A 24,800-nucleotide genomic window follows, 5' to 3' on the forward strand; every position below is an offset into this window, starting at 1 on the left:
AAGAAACCAAAGATATCACAAGAAGAAGTTACTTTATACCTTAAACTATGAAACTAGTAAAGGTTTAAAGATAAATTCTCAAAGAACAAGTCACAAAGGTTCAAAGAACTCTCTCAAATATTATTAATATCAATCTAAATTGTCTTTAATGAATGAAAAGGACTCCTATATATAGGAGAAGGGGTAAAACGTCCAAGAGCCCTTCTAAGAAGCTAAAAGGTCAGCCGAACCCTAGAAAGACAATTACAAGGAATCCTACTCTAGAAAGGAAATAAAGTAACCTAACTAGGAACAAATTTAGTACTTCTAGGAAAGCATTAAATGGTACTTAGGAGACCATAAATAGACTAAGGAAAATATTAATAACCTATATATAAATAAATAAATAAGGTAAATCCCAACTAGGAAAAGAATCTTGACAATCTTGGAAAGTTTGACTAGTCTTCTCTCAAAACTTGGGCGGAAAGCAACTCTTGTTGTGGCTGATTCTTGGACTCTTCTTGACCTTATTTGCACGAAATTGGCCCTTAAAATTCCTCATCTTGGGCTTGAATTTGGGCCACCAAATAATTGTAGCATTTGGACAATTCCTCTCCCTTGGGCTTGAGCTCTTCTTCCCCAATAAGACACATTTGGATCAGCGATTGAAGCCCATTAAGCTTATCATTGAACTCCTTGGGTTGAGATCATGTTATGGGCCTCCTTGGAGTTTCTAAAGCTTCATCCTTGTCCTTCAATGGAGTAGAGCTTCCTTGGATGCTATCATTCCCCTCTTCTTGAAGAGAATTCGTCCTCGAATTCAAATCTGCATCAAAATGGGAAAGATCAGAAACATTAATAGTATCACTAACTTGGAACTCACCAGGAAGATCAAGTTTATAAGCATTGTCTCCAATCCTCTCAAGGACTTTGTATGGCCCACTTCCTCTAGGATCTAGTTTGGTCTTTCTTTTGGAAGGAAATCTTTCCTTTCTCATATGCACCCAAACCAAGTCACCAAATTTAAAAACAACATATTTTCTGCCCTTATTCCTTCGCAATGCAACTTCCTTGTTCTTCTTTTCAATTGCAAGCCTTGTTTGTTCATGAATTTTCTTCATCATATCAGCCTTCTTCTTACCATCAAGATTAGCAAAATCATTAGTAGGCAAAGGCAATAAATCAAGGGGGATAAGGGGGTTGAATCCATATACAACTTCAAAAGGAGTCTTACCAGTAGAAGAATGGAAGGTCCTATTACAAACAAATTCTACAATAGGTAAGTAATCTTCCCAAGAAGTCAACTTTCCTTTCAAAACAGCCCTCAACATGTTCCCTAAAGTTCTATTAACCACTTCCGTTTGCCCGTCCGTTTGTGGGTGACAAGATGTAGAAAATAGCAATTTAGTTCCCGACTTTCCCCAAAGAATTCTCCAAAAGTGACTTAAGAACTTGGCATCCCTATCACTAACAATAGTTCTAGGTATTCCATGCAATTTAACCACTTCCTTTACAAATAAGTCAGCCACAAGAGATGCATCATTAGTCTTTTTACATGGGATAAAACGAGCCATTTTAGAAAATCTATCTACTACCACAAATATACTATCCTCACCATACTTAGTCCTTGGCAACCCCAATATGAAATCCATAGAAATATCAATCCAAGGGGAATTAGAAACAGGTAAAGGAGTATAAAGACCATGCGGCAATGTTCTAGACTTAGCCTGTTTACATTCAAGACAATAAGAACACACTTTTTCAACATCCTTTCTCATGCTAGGCCAATAAAAATGTTCAGAAAGTATTTCCAGTGTTTTGGGTACACCAAAATGTCCCATTAGCCCTCCACAATGTGCTTCCCTAACAAATAGTTCACGCAACGAGCAGTTAGGAACACATAATTTATTTTCCTTGAATAGAAATTCATCTTGAAGATTAAATTTCTCAAAAGGACCTAACTTACATTCAGCAAAAATCTCACCAAAATCAGAATCATTAGCATAGAGGAACTTGATTTGGTCAAAACCCAATAACTTTGAAGTAAGAGTAGAGATCAAAACATACCTTCTTGAGAGTGCATCAGCAACCACATTCTCCTTTCCTTGTTTGTAAGCAATTACATAAGGAAAAGTTTCAATAAACTCTACCCATTTAGCATGCCTACGACTAAGTTTACCTTGGCTCTTCAAGTATTTTAATGACTCATGATCAGTCTTGACCACAAATTCTCGAGGCCACAAGTAGTGCTGCCATGTAGCTAACGCCCTTACCAAGGCATATAGCTCCTTATCATAAGTTGAGTAGTTCAATGTTGCTCCACTTAGCTTTTCACTAAAGTAGGCAATTGGCTTGGAGTCTTGCATCAAAACTGCACCTATGCCCTTACCAGAGGCATCACACTCAACTTCAAAAGACTTAGAAAAATCAGGCAATTGCAAAAGAGGAGCAGAACACAATTTATCCTTCAGCAAGTTAAATGCATCATCTTGTTCCTTTCCCCATGTAAAAACCTTATCTTTTTTAATAACTTCAGTTAAAGGAGCAGCAATGGTGCTAAAGTCTCGCACAAACCTCCTATAAAAACTAGCAAGTCCATGAAAACTCCTAACTTCAGTTACACTATTAGGTTTAGGCCATTCTTTTATTGCCTTGATTTTCTCATCATCTACTTCAACTCCCTTAGAACTGACCACAAAACCTAAGAAAACCACACGATCCACACAGAAAGTACACTTTTTGAGATTAGCAAATAAGCGCTGATTTCTAAGAACTTCAAAAACTTGTTTTAAGTGCTCTAGGTGTTCATCCAGATTTTGAGAAAAGATCAAGATGTCATCAAAATACACCACAATAAATTTTCCATGGAAATCTTTAAAAACATGATTCATTAGTCTCATAAAAGTGCTTGGTGCATTAGTCAAGCCAAAGGGCATAACTAACCACTCATAAAGTCCATATTTGGTCTTAAAAGCAGTTTTCCATTCATCTCCAGGATTCATACGAATCTGATGGTAACCACTCTTTAGATCAATTTTAGAAAAGATTTTGGAACCATACAGTTGGTCTAACATGTCATCAAGACGAGGGATAGGATGGCGATACTTTACCGTTATCTTGTTGATGGCTCGACAATCTACATACATCCTCCATGTTCCATCCTTTTTTGGGACCAATAGGACTGGAACAGAGCATGGGCTCATACTCTCTCGAACAAATCCCTTTTCAAGCAATTCTTCAACTTGCCTTTGTAATTCTTTGGTCTCTTCAGGATTGCTCCTATAGGCAGGCCTATTATGAAGTTGAGACCCAGGCACAAAGTCTATTTGGCGCTCAATCCCTCTCAAAGGTGGCAATCCCTTTGGAGTGTCATCAGGAAAAACATCTTCAAAATTCTGCAAAAGAGAAGAAACACTATTTGGCAAAGAAGGAGTTAGTTGTGCAAAATTAATCAATACTTTTTTGTAAGTAAGTAGTATTATGGGCAGTCCCTCTCTCCCAGCATTCAAACACTCTTTGGTTTTATATAAAGGCTCTCATTTTTCTTTTCCTTAGCCTCTTTCCTCTCACCAAATCATTTTATTTTTTTACTCACACCCTCTTTTACCTCGTTACTGAGATCTCTGCCCTCTCTCTCTTTCTCTCGGCCATCTCTCTTTTTTTCTATCTCTTGGCCTTTTTCTTTTCCCTCAAGCTCACTTTTTACCTCTCCCTTTTGTTTTCCCATTGTTTCCCTCAATCGTTTTTGATCTTCAAACACTTGTGAAGGAGATAATGGTGCAAGAGTATACTTCTTACCATTATGCAGAAGACTATACCTATTCTTTCTCCCATGATGAGTAGTATCCCTATCATACTGCCAAGGTCGGCCAAGTAACACATGACATGCTTGCATTGGAACTACATCACAAAGAGTCTCATCTTCATACCTACCAACATTGAATGAAATCATGCATTGTTTGTTTACTTTTACTTCTCCACAATCATTCAACCATTGGAGCCTATATGGGGTAGAGCGCTTCATGCATGCAATTCCTAGTTTATCCACCAAGTATGAACTCACCACATTTGCACAACTTCCCCCATCAATAATCATAGAATAAGTCTTCCCTTTTATCCCACACCTAGTATGAAACAAATTCTCTCTCTGCCCTTCATCAACACTACCCAAATTGATAGTCATAATTCTCCTAACCACCCCAATTATACCATCATTAGGCAGTTCCAAATCATCTTCCTCACTTACACCTTCTCCCTCTTCTTCTTCCCCCTCACTTTTTTCACTCTCATATTCTCCATTCTCTCTAAGTAGGATGTTTCTTCTACTTGGACATTCATGCATCATATGCCCCCTTCCATGACATTTGTGACATTGAATAGAACTTGAAGGTTTAGAAGATTTAGGATTAAAGGTTTTACCTCCCTCCTCAACCTTACCTTTACCTCTATCATCTTGAGGTTTGGAAGGAGCTTTCCCCTCTTGAGTTGACCATGGCTTCTTAGAGATAGTGTTTGGTCGACTTCTCCATGAGTTATTTTGCTGCTTTTTCTCAATTTGTTTTTCAACTTTTACAGACAAATCAACTAACTCATCTAAAGTTACATATTGTTGTATCTCTACTACATTAGCTATTTCTGTATTTAAACCATTTAAAAATCTAGCTATTGTAGCCTCTTCTTCCTCCATGCAGTTAGCTTGGATCATAGCCATATCCATGCTTTTGAAGTACTCATCCACCGACATGGAGCCTTGCTTCAAGCGTTGAAGGCGAGATTGTAGATCTCTTTGGAAGTATGATGGAATAAATCGCTTCCTCATTACCCTCTTCATCTCTGCCCACGTAGCAATAGGTGGTAGCTCCTCTTGCAATCTGTCCCTAGCAAGCTTTTTCCACCAAGAAGCAGCATAATCAGAAAACTCAACAACAGCAAGTTTAACTTTCTTACCCTCAGAGTAGTTATGGCAATCAAAGATGGCTTCAACTCGTCTCTCCCAATCAAGGTACAAGTCTGGATCCCTTGTCCCCTTGAAAGATGGCATCTTCATCTTTATACTATTTATATTATCATCTTCTACTCTACCTCTTTGTCCCCTCCTATCTCTTTTTTCTAGATTAAATTCAACATCAAAATCATCATTATCATATTCAAGATTTACAAAAGGAATATGGGGTACATTCCTTCTAATTTGGGGTCTAACATTATTTAGGGGTACAACATTATTCTCCCTCCTAATTGCAGCTATGGTGTCATTCTGCTCGATAATCATATCCCTCATCTCTTGAAATTGAAGGGTCCATCTCTTAAATTGTTGGTGCATAGCTTGAAGGGTGAAGTCGTTCCTTCCTTTGACCTCGGCTTCTAAACGAGCCCTTTCCTCATCACCACCTGAATTAGACATCTAAAAAAAAAAGAATAAATGATCAAGTATCACACTTTTAATATGGCTTTTACCCTATTTTAAACTCACCCACACTTGCCTTTTTCCACTCAAAATAACCTTTGAACGAGAATACTTTGTAGATTTATAATTAAACCAAAACGTGTATCAAGTTCGTAGTAATAAAGTATGGAATCTTGGGGTACAAAAAGAAAGTAAAGAACTAGTCCTAGAACAAGTAGGATTTAGTTGAAACAAAACACGAATAAAAAAGGAACTTAATTTAGAATTATAAGAACAAGAAAAAAAATATTTCGCTTATTCTTAAAGGTCTAGAATCCCCTCTTCTTGCAACCTTCTTGTTTGGAAACAAATTAATGCAAAACTTGGAGAGCAAGTAATAAGATTTCTTGAATAGCAAGTAATAAACTTTCTTGGGTATCAAGTAATCAAATTTCTTGGAGGACAAGTAATCAGATTTCTTAGAGAACAAGTTATAACTTTTTTTTTCTGTTCACGCTAATGTAATTTTATTTTTATTTTTACGACGCTATTGTTCACGCTACAGTTTTTTTTTTTTTTTTTGCTCTAAGAAGAAATCCCAAGATTTATCAAGAACGAAATCTTGATAGAACCGCTCTGATACCACTTGATAACAGCAAGGTTAAGGGAGATCACAAATAGAGAATTGAATATTAGAATGCGGAAGAAACCAAAGATATCACAAGAAGAAGTTGCTTTATACCTTAAACTATGAAACTAGTAAAGGTTTAAAGATAAATTCTCAAAGAACAAGTCACAAAGGTTCAAAGAACTCTCTCAAATATTATTAATATCAATCTAAATTGTCTTTAATGAATGAAAAGGACTCCTATATATAGGAGAAGGGGAAAAAACGTCCAAGGAACCCTAGAAAGACAATTACAAGGAATCCTACTCTAGAAAGGAAATAAAGTAACCTAACTAGGAACAAATTTAGTACTTCTAGGAAAGCATTAAATGGTACTTAGGAGACCATAAATAGACTAAGGAAAATATTAATAACCTATATATAAATAAATAAATAAGGTAAATCCCAATTAGGAAAAGAATCTTGACAATCTTGGAAAGTTTGACTAGTCTTCTCTCAAAACTTGGGCGGAAAGCAACTCTTGTTGTGGCTGATTCTTGGACTCTTCTTGACCTTATTTGCACGAAATTGGCCCTTAAAATTCCTCATCTTGGGCTTGAATTTGGGCCACCAAATAATTGTAGCATTTGGACAATTCCTCTCCCTTGGGCTTGAGCTCTTCTTCCCCAATAAGACACCTTTGGATCAGCGATTGAAGCCCATTAAGCTTATCATTGAACTCCTTGGTTTGAGATCTTGTTATGGGCCTCCTTGGAGTTTCTAAAGCTTCATCCTTGTCCTTCAATGGAGTAGAGCTTCCTTGGATGCTATCAACATCAATCAAGCCTAACTCATGAACGTCAAGGACACTCAAAGACCTTAGCATCTAGGCACATTATCCCCCACTTAGGAGAAAGCCTATACCAACTCTTCTAAAGTTTACTTCTTTCAATTTTAAGGTTTGAGAAAAACATCACTAAACCTTCATAATCATCACACCTAGGCATTCCTAAAAACACCACATTTCACTAACTCTTTCAACATACCTCAAAACTCATCATAACCTCCTACCAACATCACACACAACCACAAAGCAACCCATTCATTCACACCTTCTAACCTACTACTTTCAAGTGGTCATACTCTAAAGACCATCACATAAGGAATAAGTGAAAGACATTATAGAGTTAAACTCTATGGCACGACTTCAACAATGAAGAAGTGAAACTTTCTTAACACCCAATAGCCTCATATTCATAATGTGGCGCACTTCACATTATGAACAACACTTTACTAGATGTGGTTTGAGACATCCTAAGACCATTCCACAATCTTGTGCTCTGATACCATGTTTCTCACGACCCGAGAGCACCCTCTAGTCATAACACGGCGTACTCGACCTCGAAGGGGTATAATACAAGTCTCATAGCATTCTTGAACATAAGAACATAGGAAAAAAGAGGAGAATTAAAAACTTTCTTTACAATCGAAGACATTTTCATTAAAATCAAGAGGAAGACTTTCTAGACTTTATGTACTATTTCTCAAACCATCTAATACTTTACAACATTGGGCCATACAAAAGCTTTAACATAAACTAAAAGACATAAAGGAACAAAGTGGGTATTGTCCTCGAAACTATGAGACTCACCAAGTCTTCATCTTCAAGCACCTTAGAAACCTATCCTTCAAGCATAGAACACCAATATTTCGAAACCCTACACTTTGGTAAAAAGGGAGAAGAACTATGGGTTAGCACATTAGATGTACTAAGTATGGAAGCCATGCAAAAACATGCTTAAAAGGACATTTTCTTTGATAGTCATGATATATGCTATTTTGATAAAACTTTCATAAACATAAACATAAGAGGCATATTATTCAACCACAACCAACATACAAGTCATTTAAACCACATTAGAACATAATTATCATGTAAAGCTTTACCTTCACATTAAGCATTCACCCCAAGTAACCCTCAAGATATACCTTGTGCAATGTATGGGTAGCGCCCATACCACTACCCACACTAAGGTACACCCCTAAGGCCACCAAAAGTGAACTTACCATTCATCCTTTCCACCTTTACACAGTGAAGCACATAAGAGACATAAACATTACATAAGTCACACCATCACATTAAGACCAACATCTAAGACAACTCTAAGTCATACTTGTGCAATGTATGAGTAGCATCCCATACTACTACTCACACTAGGTACTCCTTTGAAGTCACCATAGACAAGGAACATTCATATACAATAAGTCATGACAAGGAAGTAACTCATAATATAATCCAAGTATAGCATGTATCATTACATTTAAGCATATAAGTCAACATCTTCGTTAACTTCATCACATTAAGGGCACCTTCATTCATTTTGACATTATATCAACATTCTCATAACATCATCATAAGATTCCATTCATTTCATTAACATTATAAAAAACACACCATGATCCCTCTCAAAGCCTACTTGGGCAATGCATAGATGGCGTCCCATACCACCACCCATACCAAGTAGTGCATCCTTAAGAAGCCATAGTTCATTAGTTTGTGGGGGTAAGCCTTAACCGACTTAGACCATGAGAGCTTGACATGGAATCTTGATGTCACCCTCACCGGATAAGGGATTCTTATTTTCCTAAGGTAGGACCATTCATTTTAGGTTAAGTGGATTCACTAGCTAGACCTATGTGGGCACATAGTTATGGGATAGGGAGATTGTTGCTAGATACCCCGCCTCAACTCACGTGACGGCTTCCATCTCATTTCAAATCCACTTGGTGCTTGGCATTATTCCCCGCTGAGTACTTGACATTCATTACATTCTTTCATTATGGGATAAGAGATTGTTACTAGATACCCCATCTCAACTCACGGTAGAGTATCCATCTCAAACCCAACATTCATTCATTGGAAAGCTCATAGATTCAAAGAGGAGAATAGCCTTTCACCTAAGAATCTCATATTATGAGAAAGTCCTTTCGCAACATGTCTTTTCATTCATTAGAGTACAATTGAGAATAACCTTTCAATAAACTCAACATTTATTAACATTATCATAGACCTTTATTCATTAGTCATTCATGAGTGTGTGCGAGTATGTGAGAATAGCCTTTCACATATAGCCTCATCATTCATACAATTTCCTTCTAAACATGATCATAACTCATTCATAAGAATTACAAACATATAATTCTCATTATATTCATACATTAACAATTCATTCATTCATGAGTGTCAAATTGAGAAATAACCTTTCAAGAATGACACATTTACATTCAATACACGATCATCATTCTATCATTGAACTCACATGCATATCCTTCACATCACATTCATATATACCACATCATAATAATACTTCAATTACTCACACTATGCCTTCAATGCCATGATCACAATGTACATAGTAAGTAAACACCTCCACCTTTCAAGTGGATCAATATACAAAGTAAGTAAAGATCTCCACCTTTCAAGTGGATCAATAGTTCAAGGATAATTCTAACTCAACATGAAATTAGGTCATCACTTGCCCTTTCAAGGCCATGATCATAAGTCACCAACAAACCTTTAACAAATATAATTAGGCATGAATAGTGATTCAATTCAACAATCTAAATCAATTTAGGCATAATCCACCAACATTCATTCATGATCATCAAACCCACTTCAAAAGGTATACTTTAGGAATTGAGAGAATTCATGGGTTCATAGAGTACTTTCATCATAAATAATCAATTAAACATCAACAAAATCATAATTTGTCATTAGAAACCATTTGAAAATGTTTGATAAAAGAACCCATGAAATTGAGTAAAACCCTAGATTTTTCATACTTTAAAATCACATTTGAATTGGCTCCTTGAATGGAAAGTTAGACAAGGATCAAGACTACCATATCTTGCAATTGATTGCCCATGAAAATTGAAGAAGAAACACCTTGAAATCCGTTTCTAGAGAGAAGACATTTTTGGAGGGAAGGGTTTCGATTTTGGGTTTTGAAATAATAGAATGTAAAAGATTTTAACACTTTTGATACTCTTAAAATATGTTAATAAACCCAAAATAACTGTCCAAACACTTAACTAGCCAAGGGAGGAATTTACCAAACCACCCTTGGCTTGGGTGTGTCTTGCAAGCACACACAGGTGCAAACGACGCCCCAGACTTATGGACCGTGAGTCTATTCACGGACCGTACTGCTGGTCCGTGGTCTGGGGCTGGGGCTTGTCAAAAAGAGGGCTTGACCTATGGAGCAAGACCACGAGCCGTAGATCAATCTACTGGCCGTGGATTGCATCCGTGGTTCACAAGGTTTTGGTAGCTTTTTTCTTTAAGGGTCAACCTTGGGGTTAGGCTTTAGGGTCTCAAGGACACTTGGTTGGTCCTTGGGGGGTCGTACCTTGACGTTTAACCCCTATAGCCCTCAACCATAGCTCTGGACAACATAGAACAACATGAAACCTCATTCAATCCTCACATCAAACTCAAACACACCACGTTAGGCTCTAGTTTCACTTATTTGTTTTTAGGGTCGTTACACAAAGTATCTCACAATTGTAGTGACATTATGACTAGCGAGATGATTACAATGAAGGAGGATCCGGGGGGATTTACCATACCATGCATTGTTGGTATGCTCCAATTTGCTAAAGCTTTGTGTGACATGGTGGCAAGTATAAATTTGATGCCCTATGCAATCTTTATACAACTTTGGTGGGTGAACTGAAATCTACAACAATGTGGCTTTTTATAGGGGACCGTTAGATCAAACACCCCGTTGGAATACTCTATGACATATTGGTGATCAAGGTTGATCGATTTATCTTTCAGGATGATTTTGTTATTCTTGATTGTGAGATTGATGCTGAAATTCCCATTATCTTGGGAAGACCATTTTTAGCAACCGGGAGAGTGCTAGTGGATGTTGAAAGCGAGGAGTTGATGTTCCGGGTGAATGAAGATGAGGTCACCTTTAAATGTGTGCAAATCAAGGAAACACCCAAGTGATATTCATGTGGTTTTAATGATTGATGTAATTTACAAAGCGATAGCAGTGTAAGCGAATTAATGTGTATGAGTGAACCTCTTAAGGTTGTTCTTTCGAATTATGATGAGAGCGAAATCCAAGGTTATGATGAAGTGGTAGCCTCTCTATTGGGATTAGCTGAATACTCAAGGAACCCATTGAAGCTAGACATTAATCTAAAGAATCGAGAGAATCCTCTCGCCAAAACAGCAACGGAAGAGCCACCAAAGTTTGAGTTGAAAGTTCTCCCCGCTCATCTTAGATATGCATTCTTGGGGTAAATAACACCTTGCACGTTATCATTGCAGCTGACTTGGTTGAATGGCAAGTAAAATTGCTTCTTGAGGTGTTGAGAAGGTACATCAAGGCTATAGGGTGGACTATCGATGTCACTGTAGGTATTCCACCGGCATTTGCACTCATAAGATTCAACTTGATAGTGAGTGCAAACCGAATGTCAAACATCAAAAGAGATTGAACCCTCCAATGCAAGAGGTGGTTAAAAAGGAGATAATCAAGTGGTTGGATGCAGGTTTGATTTACCCTATTGCGGATAGAAAATAGGTGAGTCCAGTGCAATGTGTACCCAAAAAAGTGGCATCACGGTAGTCCCAAATGAAAAAGAGACCTTGTTTCTATGAGACCGATAATCGAATGTAGGGTATGCATGGACTATCGAAAGTTAAATTCTTGTACTGAAAAAGATCACTTTCCCATGTCTTTTATGGATCAAATGCTTGATCGACTTTCAGAGCGAGGACGGTATTGTTTCTTGGATGGTTATTTCGGATATAACCAAATCTCGATTGCACCGAAAGATCAAGAGAAAACCACTTTGACATAACCCTATGGAACTTTCGCTTTCAAAAGGATGCCTTTCGGATTGTGTAATGCCCTGGTAACATTTAAACGTTGTATGTTGTCTATTTTTGCTGACATGGTGGAAGATTCAATGGAAGTTTTCATGGATGACTTCTCAGTTGTTGGTGACTCTTTTGAAACATGTTTAGTACACCTTGGGAAAGCCCTTCAAAGATGTGTGGAAACCAATTTAGTCTTAAATTGGGAGAAATATCACTTCATGGTTAGGGAAGGTATAGTCCTAGGTCACAAGGTATCACAAAAGGTATTCATAGTTTCTTGGGGTATGTTGGTTTCTACCAAAGATTCATCAAAGACTTCTCAAAAATTGCACGCCCATTGTGCAAGATTTTGGAAAATGAGGTGAAATTTAGCTTTGGTGATGAATGTATGGCAGCCTTTAAGTGTTTGAAAGAGAAGTTAATCTCTACCCTGGTGATTATTATCCCTAATTGGTCAACACCTTTTGAAGTATTGTGTGGTACAAGTGGTACCGTGTTAGGTGTTATTTTGGACAAAAACGCAATAAACTATTCCATCTAATCTACTACTCAAGCAAATCATTGAATGGTGCTCAACGTAACTACACTGTTACGGAACAAGAATTAAATGCGGTGGTATATGCATTTGAGAAATTCCGGGCATACTTGCTAGGCACAAAAGTGGTAGTTCACACTGATCATGCAGCCCTGCGGTACTTAATGGAAAAAAAAGATGCTAAACCAAGGTTGTTAAGATGGGTGCTACTACTGCAAGAATTCGACTTTGAAGTCAAGGATAGAAAAGGGTGTGAAAATCAAGTAGCCGATCACCTATCTAGGTTTGAGGGAAAAGAGAAATATGAGCTTGAGTTAGACATAAATGACTCATTTCCAGATGAGCAAGTATATGAGGCTACTATTACGCAGACTCTTTGGTATGATGTGCTCACTATGTGGTGTGTGGGCTAATGCTGGAAGACCTGAACTTCTATCAACAAAAATAGTTCTTATTTGATGTCAAAAGATATTTTTGGGATGAACCATATCTATTCAGGGAATGTGCAGACCATATTATTCGGTGATGTGTGCCGGAAGAGGAAGTCAATACAATTCTCAATGCTTGTCATGCTTCACCGGTTGGTGGTCATCATAGTGCTGTGCGAATAGCTACTAAATTCTTCAAAGTGGTTACTATTGGCCATCCCTCTACAATGATTCTCATGAATTTGTCAAGAAATGCATATAATACCAAAAACAAGGGGGAGGGGGGGTCAAGACGACATGAGTTGCCTCTTAATCCTATTCTGGAAGTGGAGTTGTTCGATGTCTAGGGAATAGATTTCATGGGTCCATTTGTGAGTTCATTTGATAATAAGTATATTTTGGTGGCTGTGGATTATATTTTTAAATGGGTGGAAGTCATGGCACTACCCAACAATGAAGGAAGAATGTTGTTCAATTCTTAAAATGCTACATCTTTGTAATATTTGACACCCCGCGAGGTATTATTAGTGATGAAGGTTCGCATTTTTGCAACCGGTTGTTTGCATCCACATTGAGTAAATACGAAGTGAAATATAAAGTTGCAACACCATATCATCCTCAAACGAGTGGCCAAGTCGAGGTTTCGAATCGGGAGATTAAGAGTATATTTGCTAAGATCGTGAATGCAAATAGGACGGATTGGTCTCGAAAGCTAAATGATGCTCTTTGGGAGTACCGCACTGCTTACAAGACACCAATTGGCATGTCCCCATATCAGCTAGATTTTGGGAAATCTTGTCACCTACCGATTGAACTTAAACACAAAACACTACGGGCATTAAAGGCATAAAATTTGTAGTGGGTAAATGCTTCAAAAGGGAGAGTAGATCAGTTGAACGAATTGGAAGATTTCAGGTTTAGGGAATATGAAAGTTCATCTCTCTAAAGAGAGAAAATAAAGAAATGGCATGACTCTAAAATCATTAGGAGAAAATTTTGAGTTGGAGATTTTGTGTTGCTGTACAATTCTCGACTGATACTCTTCCCAGGAAAGCTAAAGTCAAAGAGGTCCGGTCCATTTAAAGCTATTGTAGTCGAAGGTAAGGAGGGTCCAGCTTTCAAAGTGAATGGGCAGCGTCTGAAGCTTTATTTCGGCGTGTGTCATGATATTTCAGTTATTGAAGTGGTGTATTTGGAAGATGCTTGAGAGAATTTCAACATTGTGCCACGACGTTAAATAAGGTGCCTCTTGGGAGGAAACCCAAGCCTTTGTTGTTTTGAATAATGTGTGATATTTGTGCAGGTATGAGAAATTCTGCGAGGGTATGGCCATTTCAGTGAATCGCGGAACAGGACGACGATCGCGACTTGGCTCGCCCCCTTTCCCTCAGGGAGGGGGGGGCTGCAGTTCTAGAATATTCGGTGAAGCAGGAAGCTTACTCGGTGATGCCCCGAAAGGGTTAGGCGAGCCTGACTTTCACTGCCTTCTGACCTACACTGAAAGGTTGGTGTTCTGGAAATTTGCGTGACGAACTCAAGGCATTGGGAGATGCATCGATGGTGTTCAATGAGCCCGACTTTCACTACCTTTTGGTCTCAATTGAAAAGCTGATATTCTGTATATTTTGGTGAACTGCATACAGTTATGAGGGTCACCGATGCGTTCAATGCCTCCTCCATTACTTCACTGAATGGCCACCCGGTGAAGAATTCTCCTAACTCTGATCTTGTCATTTAGTGCTATTACTTTTATCTTTATTCCTTGTCCGTTTATTTCTTTTGCATTGAGGACAATATTGGATGTTTTTTGTGGGGTGGAACCTTGTTAGGAATACCACCTATAGATGCATTTATTAAGTTGTTCCCTTGCATTTTTTTAGTATCGGTTAGGGTTTATACCGATGACTTGAATAATGCTCTTAATTGAAACACATGAATGTACGGCTATGATGAGGCAAACTAAGTTACATAGGCAATATGTGAACTTTAAGCATCTCGTTGTGACTAGCCGATTGTCGATTAGTTCTCTTGTAATGAACAGTGCAAGCTAGCTAGAAAATGTGGATTCTTGTTTGATGATTGAACCAATGCCTTGTGTGGTGAGGTTGTCTTGAACATTGTGCTTGACGACACCTAGAATTTTCCCTATTGGTCCAATTGATAGAGTGAAGCGAGCAATTGAAATGATCTTAGGCAAGAATTTTGAAGAGTGAGCCAATTTGACAATATACCTCTTTGTGGACAACCTTGTGAGATGTGTGAACCTTAATTGGCACCTTTTGAGCCTATCATTTTCTTGGAAGAAACGTTAGTAACTTTGACCTCTTTATCCCACACCCATAACCTTCATGAAGTAGTGGTTTGTTTGAATATCCAACTCAGGCCAAAAGCCTAAGTTGGGGGTGAAAAAGAAGGAAAGTCAAGAAGTGTGAAGATTCCCCCTTTGATGGATTGTTTTTTAAAAAAAAGATAGAACCCCTCATATAAAAAACAAGAAAAAAGAAGAAAAGAAGAAAGAAAAGAGAAAGACTGAAAAAGAGAAAAAGTTGTGAAAGAAAGTGTGTGAAAAGAATGAAGAATAACGGGGTATTCGGTGATGCATGTTGAGTTGAATAATGGGGTGGAGTTTGAACATGTTTGAATGTGAAAAAAAAGGAGAAAGAGTGATTTTCAGGCCATACTTCATGAAGGTAGAAGCCACTAAGCCTAAATGACCATACCTTTACACTCAGGCCCGTTACAAGCCTTAAAAAGACCTTTGTGATCTTTGGTGAGCTGAATCGAATGTGGATTGGAAAATAAGGGCAAACCTATGGGTGGAGTCATGCATGTGTTCATCTTTGTGAGTGTTAGAGTTGTATATGATTCCAGGACTTTAAATTTTTGGTAATTTTGTGTGGATGTGGAATCATCTTTGTTGTGAGGGCATTGGAGTACCTTTGTTGAGCTTGAACTTGCATTTGAAGCAAGCATTGTGAGTTTTGATGATGGTGAGTCACAATTTGAAACGTTGAGTGCACAATTGATCATTGTATGAGTAGTTTGAACCTTGTTGTGTGCATTTATGTTGAGTCTTATGCAGCACTGTTTGTAGACATCCTTGTTGAACTGATTGATCCTGAGTTTTACTTGAGGACAAGCAAAAGTTTAAGTTGGGGGTGTTGATGAGTCAGAGATTTTGACTCATTTAGGGCTCTGTTTTGATAGGATAAGTGCCTCAAATGCCCAATTTATGCTCTAAACTGATTTTAGAGTGTTGATTTGCAATATTACAGGCTAAGGAGCAAGACAAGGACACTACCGAACAAAAAGGAACTAACAAGCTGAAGAAGTGGAGAAAAGTGATCCTGATGATCACCGAGACCACTCGGCGGTTCGCCAAATGGTCTTTAGCCCGCCCAATTTTACAGTACACCACTTTTGAGACTAGAGAAATTCGGGAGAACGGTGTTCCCTATTGGCGAATCGAAAAATGGATCGATAAAGAGGGATTTTGTCCACCGAAGTGTACAAGACTATCACTGAAGCTGCAGGCAGAATGGCGATAAAAAGGAACAAAGGGCGCATTACCAAACCACTTGATGACCCCAACATCGACCTCCGAAAGTTAAAGCATGAAATGGATGAAAACCTGAGCTAAGAGGGTGATGGACTCTGTGATCGGCGATTAGCCGACTGGTCGGCGAAGGCCGACTTAATCGGCTGAGTTACCCCAAAGGCCAAATTTTGAAAATGTATAAATTGACTTTTTGAAAGGATAAAAGGGATTCAAACATTGAGAAACTCACACCTAGAATGAAAAACATTGTTCTTACTTAGTTATTGAAGCTTTCAACTAGATTTTAAATTGGTTTTGTAAAAAATCTACATTGAATCATTGTTAGGGGTTGGAAATCAATACCCAGCCATGGAAAGTGTAATAGGTATTAAATTCTTACTTTTTATGATGAGTAGCTAAAACCCCCATACTTGGTAGTGTGGCTATGTGACTAATTGTCTAATTTAGCTAATGGGTGTTAGGAATTACTGATCTTATTGCTATTTTGAAGTCGGTTTGATTTATAATTGGTGTTAATTTGATAAATTGAAATGTTTATTTCAAGGTTATTTAGTGTTTTATGCTTGCTTGAGAGAGAGGTGTAAAACCATGGTTATAGATTAGCATTTGTAGTCATTGGGTTGTTGTGGGTTCAGCTCGAGAGAGTGAATTCTAAGCTCAATTCTACTTATCTAGCTCAAGAGAGTAGGTAAAGTGAGGCATTGGGTTGTTTATAGTGCGAAGCTTGTTGAGGTTCGAGAGAGCTCACCTAAATCGTAATAGCGATTCGAGAGAAAGCTATTGCATCTAAGGTCCAGCCTACCCACTAAGATTTAGAAGCTATTAGTAATTGACGAGCACCCATTTGGCGAAATTGATTATTAGTCGGTTATACCCCTGAGTATCTCTCAATTGCTTGAGTCCTCCTTTGTGTTTGTGATTGCTTTGGTTGTTACTTGACAAACAATTCCCCCTTTTGGAAATTTATGTCACCCTCTTTATTTATTTAAGCGTTTCCGATAATTTTCATTCATATTTGAATTCAACTTTTACCTCTCCCTGTGGGTTCGACCCCAACTCACTTGTTGGATTTTATACTAGTTAAAGATCGTTTACACCTAGAATCGGATGAGGTGTATTTGAAACGTTAATTAGTATATAACCCAATACATACGGAGTTAGAGGATCTATAATATATGAAATTTAAGATATTTGACTAGTTTCCAATGAACAAAAACTCACATCTATACGACTTCAGAGTAAGAAGATATGCTTGTTTTACTGCGTACTGCGCAGAGGCATAAGTTTGTCGTGCTTGGAAAGTGGCTGGCACATGTAAAGTCGGTTTAAGCGTTTTAAAACATATATGGACGAGTTGACTTCATTCGAGACAGTTCTTAAGTTATTTTGAAAGCTCCTTTTTGTTGGTTCTTCAAGCCCTCTTCTCTACAAAATCCCTAGTTGAGAAATCAACCAAGAATTAAGTTGTTGCTTCAACCAAGCCAAGAATTCGTACTATACTCTCTTTGGATTAAAGGGACAACTATTATCCTTTCTTAATATGAGCTTAAGGCACGGTACGTTCGTTAATTCAGGCATGACAATATTCCCCTCTCTGATATTTGTGATGTTCTTCATGTTCTAGATATATTCTATGGGTAAGACTCACGGGACGGCGATAGGAAGCCGTGAGTCCAAGTTACGCCTATGTTAATTGATATTTTTTGTGAGGAGGGAGCGGGTGGAGTTGTCTTGTATATTCTATTTAATGTGTTGGAGTCATTTAAATGTATTGTATATATCTGTTAGTAATATGAGGAGTTGAATACAATGAACACCGATCGATTAGAATCTCTCTTGAGTTTACGCCCACCATGTATTTGTTGAATTGGCGACCTGACTTGGATGTGTTGTGTAAGTTCCTAAAGTTGAATTTTCATTGGCTGTTGTTTTATATTGAAGGAGAAAGGGATACTTCACCCATCGTAGTACATTAAAGTACTCAAATCAAGGTATGCAACTAGTACTCTTATGTTTTAAACTAATATTGAGCTATGGTATTGTTCTGTTAGAAGACTTTGAAGACATGGTGAAATATATAGTTGTCTGAATGCTTAGGAAAAATGTATGTGATGGGAATGACAGTATATATATATAAGACCTCTTGTTCCATGTTTGCTTCTTGCCGAGGCATTTATGTAATTTTATACCTTTTTGCTTTAATTTATTTACTTATTTTTTGATCTTTTGGATATTTAAAAATTACATTTAAAAAATCCTACAAATCACGATAATTAATAACTTAAAATATTTAAATTTAAAAGATAAAAAAATTGATTGACTCTTAAAATACTAACGGAGTCACATAATTTGAGAAAAAATAATAACATAATTATTTGAAAGTGACGTAAAAAGCACTACAAATCACAATAAATAACAACTTGAAATACATTTTAACCATATAAAATTTGATCGATTCTTGGATTGTATCCACATAAATTGTAACATAGGGAATAATAAATACTATTCAAAATATATGTAAAAAGTACTATAAATCACAATAATTAACAACTTGAAATATTTTAAAAATGTTAATGTTGCACTATAATTATATAATATGTGGTAAATTCGATAATTCATTATCTTTACTTTATTTAGTAAAAATATCTTATTTCTTTATAACAATTTTTTTTTTGTTGCACCATAACAATTTCTAAACTTGTAAAATTTGTTCATGTCTCAAACATATGATGAATGCATTGCTGTTCGCGTTAAACGTACCACACGTTTCAAAAGACCAATAACTCTGTGAAGTATAAATAATCAAACTTGAATTATTGAAGTATAATCAATATTTAACCCCTTACTAATATTTTCCTTTTTGATCTTTCAAACAACTTAACTATACTTGTTCGCCTTTTATTCTAAAAAAGATTTATGACCACATAAATATGTAAAGAGTTATATTAAACCACAAATATCTATTCTCTTTTCTCAAGCATTATACCTAGTGTCATACAAAAGATAGAAGAAGTAATATTTTTTTAAGGGAAAATATAAAGCCAATCAGGACCAAAATAAATAATACTGGGTAGTTGTACACACGTAAAGTGGTCTTTAATCCCTTCAAACATCTAGGAATACAAGTATAGACATCATACACACATAGTTGGTCACTTTGTTGGAAAGAGAGACGAGAATCTGCACATGTCGAAATAACAATCAACTGGAAACAAGAAAACTAGATAGATTTTCAGCTGGTTGACTGGTATGTTCGACGCCTGAGTTGAGATTCTGTACTAGGCTGCTGCAAGAAAATTCTTGTTGGATCATTAGGATCCACATAACTGCAAGACATAACAAATCATCAAAGAGATCACAACATATGTATAACTAAGCAGTTTATTGAGAAAATTGTTAGTACTGATGTCTATTTTGAATGGGGAAAAATAAAGTGACATACGCATGTCTCATCATCTCATCCACGGGAGTTTGTGCTGCTTGAAGAGGATCTACTCTAGCTTCTTCCCTCGACTGTTGGTGGTATCGTCTCACTGAGGCAATTAAATTGAAAAATAGAGGAATAAAAGTTCCACAACCACCTTCTTTGAACAAAATCTTGAATGAGTGAGTGGAGTACAAGGCCCTGTTTTCATTTTCTGGTATAACCTGTAATTGTAGGGCAGAATCAGTCGGGGGAGGCAAATAGTACATGAATAAGCAAATCAATGTATTCAACTTACTGGATCCACATGTCCGGATATATTATTACAGAAAAATATTGGTTGGTTGAATTTTTCGCCATGGACAAAAAGCTGCAAAATAACGAAAATTTAAGTCGCACTTCAAATTTCATATAATTTTTTCTTTTCGGAGTTCAGTATATCAAATGTTTCATTACTTCAAAACTAAAATCATATGACAACACAAAAACTACAGCAGGAAAGAGTTTATCAATTTTCCAAACAAGGAATACATGGATGTAGACCCATCCAACATGGACAGGCACAATTATTTTATTTTTTTAAAAAAGAAGAGATTCCTCAAGACAGCAAGATGTAACAAAATTTAGTTTGTATAGCAGACAAGTAACAACAGTGATAGACCCCACATGAGAAGCAAGACTAAGTTGAAAATTCTAATGAATAGAACCAAAGAGAAAGGACTAGAACTTCCTGACATAAGAAAAATATAATTCACGAACCCACAAGATGCCCCAATGTAAAATTACATTCTCGTCATTGACAAAAGATGCTTGTGATGCAACAACCAACCAACCATCCGCAAATTAATTGGGAAAAGTAGTCATGAACCATAACAGAAGTATAGCCAATTAATGGTGAAGTGCAGAGAGAACACCAGTAACCTCATATAACCTTAATAGACAGAAATCAATAAGTTGGAATTGAACAACTTATTTGCATCTTTAAGTGAGTTTTTTCATCTAAGTAAATAAATATGTCTAGATTCTTATATAAGTTGCATGATTTCAGGTTGCAATTTATTTGGAGTTGAGAAGATGGAAATAATGAAGAAATTGATCAAGAAGAGCCACAAATGTGCAGGTTTTTACGTAATAAGAGAAGTGCTAAAAGCTAAGGAAATTTCTAATCACCATTCTAAACCACTAAAAGTGATATGGTCCATTGAGCAGCAAAAATTTGGCCAACTTCCATTCTTAAGTTCAGAATCACCGCTGGTGAAGCTAAGTGGTTCTGGAACGCCATTGGCATAAGCTGAATCGCTAAAAGCGATGCTCAATCGAAAATTCAGAAAAATGCAAATTTGAACAAGATTTCGCTATTAGCGAAAATCAAACGCAAAAGGCAGGCACCATATACCCACTTTCATCAAGTATTATTAAGTTGTTATGGTATAAATAAAACAATGTGTTGTAACTTTAGTCATCTTTGGCTAAATTTTAAGCTTAGATAGCAAGGATTCAACAACCAAACACCATGCGATTGAAGATTGGATGCTTTTGTTTAAGTATTTCTAAATGTAAGAATGAAATTTACTAGTTTTCTTTAATTCCTAGTGTTGTAATCAAATATTTGGTTTAGTTGATGTAGTTTCAGATTTACATGATTTTACGCATAATTTTCACTGACAGTTTTTGATTTACTTCTTGGACTTCTGTATTGAATATTATCTTGCTATTTATGAATGGGCCTTTTGCCTGTTTGATTACACTTGTACTTTGTAGCTTTCCCTTTTTCTAAAGAGAGTGATCAACCCTATGACATATCCTAGTAAGATAATTCACCTTGGGGAAAGGAGTTAGGTTTGGACATGGATTAATTGACAAGACTCTGGGTTAATTGAGGGTCAACTAATCCTAGTCCACTATTGAGGTTAGGGCTAATCCTTCACTCTTGTAGCCAAAAGTTAAAATATGCTTAGTGCAACTTGGTTAGATTAGAAATAATCAACTAAGTTGGGTTCACGATTGATGAAGAGAACAGCTATTGGGTAATCAAGGATTGAGTAGTTGCGGTAACTGGGTAATTGGTTTTCAAGGGTATTTAAATTGACTTGGGATTAATTGGTGAGGTTTACATAATGCATTGGATTAGACTTGAGTTAATTAAAATCCTAGGCTTTGAAATCCCTTGGATTCCTTTACTTGTTAGCCATTGATCAACTTAATTTGCTTCCTTAGATTAGATTAGATACCTCCCACCAAGGCTACAACAAATGAAAAGAAATCATCTAGTGTTTTGTTGCTACTGTGATTAGAACTAGTGACCTCATGTCTCCACCAATTTCATTAACAACTAGGCCACACCCTTGGGTGCTTCTAAGATTAGATTCTCTTTCTTCAGTTTTAGTCCACTTCTTTTTGTAAAGTATTTGGCTTAGGCATAGGCTTAGCTAATTGGTGATAATTCCTCATTTTCTTGATCAGCAGGATTCACCCAGAATCAAAATTGGGTAAATTGTCCCTATGTGTCACTCTTTTCTTTTTAGTCTGTCCCAAAGAGAATGGTCTTTTTATATTTAATAACAATTTAAAATGTTTATTTTACTCTTAATGAAATGATTTATAATCATACAAATATCTATTGCTTATTTTAGATCACAAGTTCCAACATCTTCCTCCTTTCTTCCTTGAACATTGTGCCCCATCACCAATACATTAATTGGAATGGAGGGAGTATCACATATAACCATTCATATCTCTTATTGAGGTATTTTGTAGACATCAAAATGAATCAAGCTACAACAAATAAACAATAAAAAAATTAAAATGTTCAGTATCTTTTTCGGGAAAATACTTTGAGCTTTTTGCTTTTCACATGTAAATCATTAGTGGAAGAAATGAAGAATAGTGCTTCTAGATAGCACTAAAGCAATTTTTCACCAGGATATCTTATTCATTCATTGTAAAAAGCTATTTGATGGTTGACAGTTGACACACCTGGCACCTACAACTACATAAGTGTCCAGATAGCGTCTTTTAATTTCTTGGTTTATTAAGACATATTAACATCATTCATGAGCAATCATTGTCACGCCATTCATTTCCTATTTCATACCTCCTAACCCAACCCACAAATTGTTGAGTTCTATGTTGCTCGGGCTCTTCAAATATGCTAGTGTGTCGGATCCTCAAAAAGTGGTGCAATTCTGGAAGACATAACACAGGTGCAGGTGCATTTTTGGAGGTCCAAGTAACATAGGTTGATTAGCAAATTAACAATTCACAAAGAAAACAAGATAATAAAGAAGATCTGTAGTGCAAAAGCAGCTTCACCCAAATTCTTGACAACATGTTCAAGATAACAACAAAAGAGGACAAATGTTCTCTACTAACCAAAGCCATTTGCCTATTTGATAAGAACCAAATTCATTTGTCTCAACCTTTGTACTATGAAGTAATCTAAAACAATGATGAATAAATGGCAAACAGGACGAATCAGAATTGTAAAGCATATGCTACTTACAACTAAACACCAATGGTTGATACATACCAGGGGCATGTCAAATGCAATGAAGTTTTCGACAGGCTTAATTGAAACAAAGACCATCCGAATGTTGGATAAATAGAGTGTTCCCTTTGCTTTTACTGCTCCTACTCTGCCAGCAAATAGTAAAATTAAGAGAAACATAAAAGCAAGGAAGGAGAGGAAATACAAAAAGAAGAGAGAAGGTGATGCACTAGGTGTGTGTTGATGCTGATTCTACAACACCCACCAAATTCTCCACTGATTAACAAAGGATGTACATAGTAGTAAAGCATGACAAATGGATTTATGGTATTGTTTATTTTCCAAAAAATGGTGGTAGAACAACAATACATGAGAAACGAACAACAATAACCTATTTCGGGCTACAGCTAAAACTGTGTATCCAAAGAAGATATAAAAAGGGGTATACTCATCCAAAACATCAGGTCTCACAACATCCCTCAGCCCCTTCCTTCCTTCAAGTGAGATGAGATATACTCACAATCAATAAAAAATAAAAAATAAAATGAGAAGGGGTTACCCGGGGATCTTGTCGACCTCAAAGTCGACGCCATCTCTGGCCAAGACGAAGAGTTCATTGAGGAAAGGCACCGGCATCCCATTCGGAAATAGTTGAGGATTCACCGCCATCTTTGCGTTTCACAAGTCAATTGTACACACAATCACAACTCTCGTCTTTTGAAGAAGAAACGCACACTCTACCTTTTTTTTTATTTTTTTTTTTATTTTTGAACATTAGAAAGAACCCTTTCTACAACCTTCCCGAATACTACCAAATATTCTTTTCAATTCCAATGACGCATTGCAAACTATTTTTTTTATTAAAAATAAAATGGGATTGCTGCATCTGTGTGAATAAACGTTAAGTATTATTTCGTAATATATCATATTTTATTATATTGTATTGTATTATATTATTTACTTAGATTATATTATTCTTCGTTGTTACATGATCTCACATCTAAATAATTTTTAATGATAAAATCTATAAGAAAAATAGAATAATAAGGGGTAGAGCTATTAGGAAAATGTAGGGTACAGTATGTAATAGAATTATTATATTAAATAATAAATGAATAACGAGAAAAAATAGTAAGGTTATGACTTCATCACACCGAATCGCTCGTTATATAAAATGAAATTTTTCATTGTTATCTGACGATGCATTTAAACAATATAATAAAATAAAATTCAAACTAACATTGTGTTTAAAGCAACAATACAATATCATAGGACGAGCTTTTAATTCATTTTGTGTAATGAATTTATTGAAACTGAATAACAATAATATATTTAATGTAATCTTATAAGTGAAATTTGGAGATGATAGAATGTATGCAAATCTTATGAAATAAGAATGTAAACACTACAAATTTTAATGAAAAATAAATATAAAGTTAGATTAATAGAATCTGACTCAAGAATTTGAGAAATTGATATAATGAAATATAAGGTATAAA

At 36.4% G+C, this 24,800-nt stretch overlaps 1 protein-coding gene across 1 annotated transcript; it reads right to left on the minus strand.

Moving 5' to 3' along the window:
- Window positions 1–19,447: 19,447 nt before the first annotated feature.
- On the minus strand, window positions 19,448–24,059 carry LOC125849140 (uncharacterized). The gene is made up of 5 exons (XM_049529162.1): window positions 23,861–24,059; window positions 23,344–23,449; window positions 20,113–20,184; window positions 19,833–20,038; window positions 19,448–19,716 (listed from the first exon to the last, which is right to left on the minus strand). Exons 1-5 carry the CDS (start codon window positions 23,968–23,970, stop codon window positions 19,623–19,625), a joined length of 588 nt encoding a protein of 195 aa, XP_049385119.1. The 5' UTR covers window positions 23,971–24,059; the 3' UTR covers window positions 19,448–19,622.
- Window positions 24,060–24,800: the final 741 nt, after the last annotated feature.

This window comes from Solanum stenotomum, chromosome 12, assembly GCF_019186545.1.
Source record: "Solanum stenotomum isolate F172 chromosome 12, ASM1918654v1, whole genome shotgun sequence".
Lineage (NCBI taxonomy): Eukaryota > Viridiplantae > Streptophyta > Magnoliopsida > Solanales > Solanaceae > Solanum > Solanum stenotomum.